The sequence below is a fragment of the Penaeus vannamei genome, chromosome 11, assembly GCF_042767895.1.
Source record: "Penaeus vannamei isolate JL-2024 chromosome 11, ASM4276789v1, whole genome shotgun sequence".
NCBI classification, from domain to species: Eukaryota; Metazoa; Arthropoda; class Malacostraca; order Decapoda; family Penaeidae; genus Penaeus; species Penaeus vannamei.
The window spans coordinates 31,935,161-31,942,660 of NC_091559.1; the positions used below are offsets into that span (position 1 = coordinate 31,935,161).

The 7,500-nt window shown below is 38.8% G+C and overlaps 1 protein-coding gene across 1 annotated transcript in view; it reads left to right on the forward strand.

Moving 5' to 3' along the window:
- The window catches only part of LOC113807124 (DNA topoisomerase 3-alpha), a gene marked incomplete at its 3' end in the record, with an annotated part of 29,815 nt that overhangs the window by 2,690 nt on the left and 19,625 nt on the right, over positions 1–7,500 (forward strand). Inside the window, 7 exon segments of the mRNA XM_070127229.1 lie at positions 10–143; positions 1,174–1,292; positions 1,693–1,863; positions 3,869–4,044; positions 4,996–5,176; positions 5,539–5,756; positions 7,102–7,306. Of these exon segments, the coding sequence (XP_069983330.1) occupies positions 10–143; positions 1,174–1,292; positions 1,693–1,863; positions 3,869–4,044; positions 4,996–5,176; positions 5,539–5,756; positions 7,102–7,306 (1,204 nt within the window).

Consider the following 7,500-nt stretch of genomic DNA (forward strand, 5'->3'; position numbering starts at 1 on the left):
TGATTTCAGCGTACCCTGGAAAAGGAAGCTAGAGCTGCAACACGCCTGATAATCTGGACAGATTGTGATCGTGAAGGGGAGAACATTGGGTATGAAGTCATTGAAGTATGCAAAGCTGTGAAGCCTTCTCTCCATGTTTTGAGGTAAGGCAACAGTGTGGTCGAATCTTTTTCTGAATCAGTTGGAAGGGAAAAGAGGAGAGAGACAGCAACCTTGAGTATGTCAACGTGAAACAAGTATTAACTGTTTGCTTCTTCACTTGAAACCCCAAGAGCTAGGAAGGTTACATTGTAGATGAATATGGGGAAATGAAACACGAGTTGATGTTTATATCAGTTTCTTTTTGTACAATAAAATATATTCACTGGGACTTCGAGAATACTAAAGTGAAGGGAAACATGTTGTGAGGTAAATTGAGACAGGTTACTTGTTTTATTCTTCATCAGAAGTAATGAATAGCTTTGTGTTTGCTATGTGACCTTGATGTTTTAATGAAAATAGGATTAGTTTATACAAAATGGCAGTTTGTAAGGTTCATGGTATATTACCTATGTCAAAAGAATGTGTGAAAACCTACAGTAAACTTGACTGTTTATGCACAAACAATCTGAAAATAGGATAGGAGTGGATAAATAACATAATTTACAGGCAGTTTGTAAGAAGAATGTGGAGACGACAAGAATAAGCAGTTTAGACATATGATAGCTGGTTTCAATTCACTTTGAGGAAAGCAAGGGAATTGAAAAATACTTCTTTTCTGAATTTCTTTAATAGTATTATAGATATTTTGCTTCTTGAATCACTTGAAAACTGATCCTCAAGGAGGTCACATGCAAAAGTTTTTTTTTTTCCATACTTATTAACCTTATATGATTTTCACAGCATGAAATTATACTGAAGCATTTTTTGTTACATTTTACTGTAATGAGTTTTGCATGTATTAACCATTTTAATGGATACCTTGAGAACCTCAAATATGTACATAAAAAGAACACTGAAGCATTCAACATGCTAATATTAACTTTCCTTTCACCCTAGTAAAATATGTATCTCTTAATGTCTCTTTTATACAGGAGATAATAAATGAGGATATTGCCTGGCTTTCTGGGCTCTGTTTTAAGAGATGGTGATACTTTTTTGGATCATTCCATAATATTCAAAAAAACCTTTCAGGGCCAAGTTCTCAGAGATCACGTTTCAGTCAGTCCAGAGGGCTTTGCAGTCCCTTGGGCCGCCTGACAGAAAGCAGAGTGATGCTGTAGATGTGCGCAGTGAGCTTGACTTGCGCATTGGTAAGTTTTTTTACATACACTCGTACGCAAACTCACACACATGCATACATTAGATGCAGGCTATGAACTGGGATACTATTGTGAAGATTCATTTTGCTGTAATGAATCTTATAAACAATAGGACGTAGCTTAAAAAAAGATTCTTGAGTACTAGAATTTTCCAGATTTGTAAGATCATCTTTTCAGTTGTAGGTATGATTAGTGAAATTAAATATATTTCTTAGATTTTCATTTGATTTTTTTTTAAATTTGATGTTAGAACTCATGTAGTGAGTTAGATGAGAAATTATTGGAAAATGAAAATTAATTGCTATCTGTTTGCATTGGATAGATTGAATATATGCAATTCTTCGGGGAAAAAAAAACACTACAACTACTACTGCCTGAATTCATCCCACAGGAGCAGCCTTTACACGTTTCCAAACACTCCGCCTGCAGAAGGTTTTCCCGCAGGCTTTGGCTGATACACTCATAAGTTACGGATCTTGCCAGTTCCCAACACTTGGTTTTGTGGTAGAGCGTTACAAGGCCATTCAAGCATTTATACCTGAACAATTTTGGAAGATTAAAGGTATGTTGAGTGGGATGTTCATTAGTGCCATGGGCACTGTATACCCTTGGTTAGGCATCTAGCCCTTAGCCCTCATGGGGACCCTCAGGGATAGACTGTTTCTCTTGCCCACATATTTCAGTCTCCCCATAGCCAATATTAGGGGCATTAATGCTTACCCCTTTAGCAACAAGCCTCCCCGAACTTAACATCTCAGATTTCCCGACCCCTGACATTCCTTTGATCAAGGCTCCAACCACTGCTACACCTGCTTCCTCCTCAATCCTTGTTGTCAACTTAATCTATTCTGAATCATCCACCCATGCCCTTACTCAACCTTCAGAATACACCCCTTTCTCTCTCCCAACATTCTCCACTCCATCGTCTCCTCTACAGCCTTCTTTATTGTCTGCCCTCCTCCCATATTACTGTGCTTCATCCTTATTGTCCTTCTCCCTGCAGAACTACTTCACTGCAGACCATCTCCTCCTCCTCCTGTCCTTGCCATTCTGATTGTTCAAGCCCTGTCACAGTTACAGTTGAGTCCCAAACTTGTGTGTTATCTACTGTGACTGACCTTACTTGGCTAACCTATTCCTGCCCAACTTCACTCCTTCCTTAATACTTGAACTGCACCCTGTTTCCATCTCCCTGACAGATTGCACTGTCTGTGGCAAGTATTGGTTGGACTCTGAAAATTACCTGCTTGCTTGCCTCATTGACAGTTCTACACTATTCCCCCAAAGGCTGCCAAAAGCCCTACACCAATATTGCAAAGATTACCTTTTGTAGACATTACCTTCCTCATGAAGTTTACATTAGCAGAGTGTCCTGCCCTGTCTGACCAAATAAACCTCTCCTCCCCTGTCAGTGCTAGAAATGTTGGTGTTTTGGCAATTCTGCTACTGTTGCTCCACAGTCCGCTGGCCTCTGTGTGTCCAACCTGGTCATGACTGTTGAAATTACTTTGCACAATCAGGCATGTATACCAGTTGTGGTGGCTCCATAATGTATTTTATATTAATTTAGTTGTCCTACCAACAAGTTTGAGTCTGAGGTAGCAGTTCTCAGGTTGCAACTTGGCCTCACTCTATGTGAGCTAAGACAGAAAGAATACCATTTCCCAGTGACAGCCCCTCCTATTCACTTTTCCTGTTGCACCAGACCGTCATATACCACATTCGCTCCTACACCTACTTCTTCCTCTGCTCCTTGAAAGTCTGACTTCTCTTTTCCTCATAAAAGAATACTTTTGTTTCTCACACCTCCCTACCCACTCCCTACCATAAATTCATGAGGACATTCAAAACTCTAAACATTACCCAAGAGAACAATCCTCTCCCTTATTCACCTTCCAATCTCTCTCCTCCCATTCCCTCTTTATTCAGACTGACTCCTTACATCATTCCTTGTCCTCTTCATGTCCTTCTTCCTCCCACCCACCCAACACACCTCATCCTATATTTCTCCATCTGCAACCCCCCTTCTGCTCCCTCCTGAATGCTCATGTGATTCCCTTTTGTCAAACACTGTCCTTCTGAGTTCTCCTGCTCCTACTTCTGTGACACCCATTTCTACCATTTTTACCTGTTGATTACTTCATAAGGGCTCCTCTTTCAGTCCCACACATTATATTGTCCTAGCACTCCCTTACTGTAGCCTCTACTTTTCCTCACTTGTCCTCTCTTCCCCGACCCTCCAACCTGTTGGACATCCTTACTTTTTCACTTGACACCTTTTTCTTCTTTCTCATACATATAGATACTTTCCATTTGATGATATAATTGCCCGTCACTCTTAACCCTTCTTTCCCATTTGCTCCCCCTCTTCCCCCTTTTCACTACCATACTATTCTACAGTGCAGTATGACCCATGATATTTAACACATTTTATTTGGATAATTAATTCATATTTACCCTTTTCACCATAATACTTTACCATAGTGCAGTATGATCTTTGATATGTTTATTGCATTTTTTTGTTATCCATTAACCATTAACCATTCACCATTCTCTTCATGTGGCAGTCAGTCATAATGGAGAAGAGGGAGTGATAGACTTTGCTTGGGGACGTGTCCGGCTGTTTGATGAGCTGGCTTGCCAAGTGCTTTTTGAAATGTGTCAGGAGAATCCCCAAGCACGAGTGACGAAAATTACGACCAAACGCAAGAGCAAGTGGCGACCACTGCCTCTTGACACAGTGGTGAGTTTTTGCAAGCCTTGAAGATGCTGATGATACATTATGATTTGCATGGTGATGATGATGATGCAGAAAAGAGTATATTGAAGAGTGTAGCAGGGATAAAGATATTCTGTATATTAATGAATGATAGACTTTCTGGTACATATAATGTCCCCTGTAGTGTTGTTTTGCCAATTTTGTTTACACATAGATAGATTTACAAGTGTTTCATCACCCAGGAGGCATTTATTAGGCTTACCTGACCTCATCTGTTTATCCCCTTCCCTGAATGTTTATGATCTTTTTTTTTTTTTTAATACTATTATCATTGTCATTAGTTTTGATGATATTGTTTATATTATTATTGTTATGATATGATTAATACAAATAATAAGTAAATAAAAACTACTTTTTGAAAATTCTTGGAATTTGTTAAAGGGTGAGATTAGATAGGCATGATAATTATCTCCTTGGCAAGCACATTTGAAACCATCTGAGTGTAAACTAAATTAACGCTTTGATCGCTTTAGGCGACTATGGTCACAGTTTCAAACCATCATTCATAATGTGTTAAGCTGCTACAGTCCATGGCCTTAGAAATATTTCCCTGTGTTCTAGGGTAATGGGTCTATATGCCATGTGTGGCTACACTTATAAAGCCACATTTTTATATTAAGTTGCCTTTTTTAGCATTTTTACATCAAACATGATATCTATACTCTAATTTCCAATTATAAATAGGAAAACTTTCTTCAGATTAGCACTTTTATAATTTTGCTATATAAGATGTGTACAAGTGAATGGCTGCAGTCAAGGGGTTGATTAGCTAAAATCAAAGTGAACATGGCATCTATACCTACCATCCCATTGTCAGTGGGATGATAAAATCACATCTTTTTGATAGGCTCAGTACTTTACACTTAAAAAAAAAAAGAAAAAAAAGATGGAAATTACATTCTTTGTACTCAACAGGAGCTTGAGAAGCTGGCATCACGAAAACTACGCATAAATGCCAAGGAGACAATGAAAGTTGCTGAGAAACTCTATACCCAAGGTTTCATCAGTTACCCCCGCACAGAGACCAACATTTTCCCTAAAGAACTAAATCTTGTACCTTTAGTTGAGATGCAGTGCCAAGATCAAGAGTGGGGAGGTAAGTGGAATATGTAAATGTAATATTTTGGCACACAACAGCAAAGAAATTACCTATGATTTTGTAGAGACAAAGAATTTATATTTAGTTTAGCCTGTCCACTGAGGCTTTAGTTTATTAGTTTTTCTTACACATAAATGGCTCCATAGGTGCTTAATCACCAAGGAGTCAATAACTAGCCCAACTTTTCCACATTCCTTGAATAGGAAAAAGATTTTTTTTTCAGGTATTGCCAATAATAATCACAAGATTGATAATGGTTGTGATTGTATAAGAAATAAATCATGTTAGCTTCAGCTAACAGGCTTTGCTGAGGCTTTTAACTCTACTATGAAATATAATCAGGCACCCTCTGCCAACAGGTTTTGCTGGCAGGGTGTTGGAGGAAGGGCCTAACCCACGCCAGGGCAGAAAGTCTGACCAGGCCCATCCCCCCATCCACCCCACCAAGTATGCAAGTAACCTACAGGGCAATGAAAAGAGGCTATACGAGTTTATTGTGCGCCATTTCCTTGCGTGTCTGAGCAAAGATGCACAGGGCCAGGAGACCACTGTGGAGATTGTCATTGCTGGGGAAGAGGTGGGTGGCTGGCCTTGAGCCTTACATTTACAGCAAGAAAGGTAACAGGAAGTCTACAATGTTTGAACTGAACAAGATGTCTGAAGTCATCAAATGGGAACATGAAAAAATGCCTTTGATGACATCCTTTTTTCAGTTCCTGCTTAAAGACTTGAAACACTGGACTTTGTGTTTCCTCTTTCTTACTGTGTTGGGGTTTTCAATGCTTTACTGGGTTGTTGTATCTTGAAATACTCGTCTTCTTGAAGAATTAACCCATTGGACCTGGATGACGTTGCGGTCATGTCATGGAAAAACTTGAGCCAAGTTGTGGCAAATTGGCCACAGCCTGGGTGACGTGTCGTGAGGAAAGGCTAGGTGCAGGTTGTATTACGTAAAATTGAAAATTACGAAAAAATGAGAAAAATTACAAATGACCAAATACTCTATGTTTTTTTTCTTGCACTGAGTTATTTACTCCATAGAGAGGGGATGTGCAAGGAAAATAAGCAGTTACCATCTGGATAAAGCAAATCAAAAGGCAAATATGGACATTGGAAAATGGCGATAAAACTAAAAAAGTTTACCTAAAATAACTTTGCAAAGGGGAGTCACAGTCTCTTGTCACCGTTCATAGCTGTTTGTGCGCGCCCAGCCTATGTGTCGCACGCCCGGGATGTTGGCCGCTTACGTAGCCCATTGCTCGAGTTTTCAGCACTGTGAATTCCATGATGCAACTGGATCCAAAGGGTTAATGTATGTTGTATATGTCTTTGTCATGACTGTGAGGTAAAGAAGCAAGTTAATTGATTTTATTTCTTATCTGCTATATGTTTCTGATAGAAAGACCTGTGCTTTAAAATTGCTTGTCCATTTAATGTTCATTATTGGTTTATCACTGAATCCACCAAAACTGAAAGGATAATCTTTTCTTTGTAAGTTTTTCAATCCACTTGAGATTTTTCTGTTATTAATTTCCCTCTCCTCTCTTTGCCTCTCTCTTATTAGTGCTTTCACTGACCTTTTCCCCACTATTCCAGCACAACTTATACCAGAATCAGTGAATGATCTAAAATTCCACCACCTTAGTTTAATGTTTTTTCCATTTGATACATTTTGCTATTTATTTATTCATTTACTTATATATTTATTTTATAGATTTCCATTTATTTATTTATTTATTTTCCATGTTATAATTTTATCATTTTCTATTATTTATTTATTTATTTATTTATTTGTTTATTTATTTATTTATTTATTTATCTATTTGTTTATTTGTTTGTTTATTTATTTATTTATTTATTTATTTATTTATATGTTTATATACAGCCTTACTTATGTACTTACTTATTTTATGCTCTCCTAGTTTACTGCTAGCGGCCTAATCATCTTGGAGAGGAATTACCTGGAGGTGTACCCTTATGACCGCTGGAGTGACAAGGTGATGCCACGCTATGAACAAGGCCAGGTGTTTGAGCCCACTACCATTGACATGGTTGGTGGGGAGACATCGCCGCCCCAGCTGCTTACGGAGGCTGATCTAATCGCTCTCATGGAAAAACATGGCATTGGTGAGAAACTGAGGGTGAACAGATGTGGAAGGGACAGATGACAGAAAGGGGTTGATAATGAGTGAGTGCGTAAGTGAGTGAGTAAGTGAGTGAGTGAGTGAGCGAGTGAGTGAGTGAGTGAGTGAGTGAGTGAGTGAGTGAGTGAGTGAGTGAGTGAGTGAGTGAGTGAGTGAGTGAGTGAGTGAGTGAGTGTG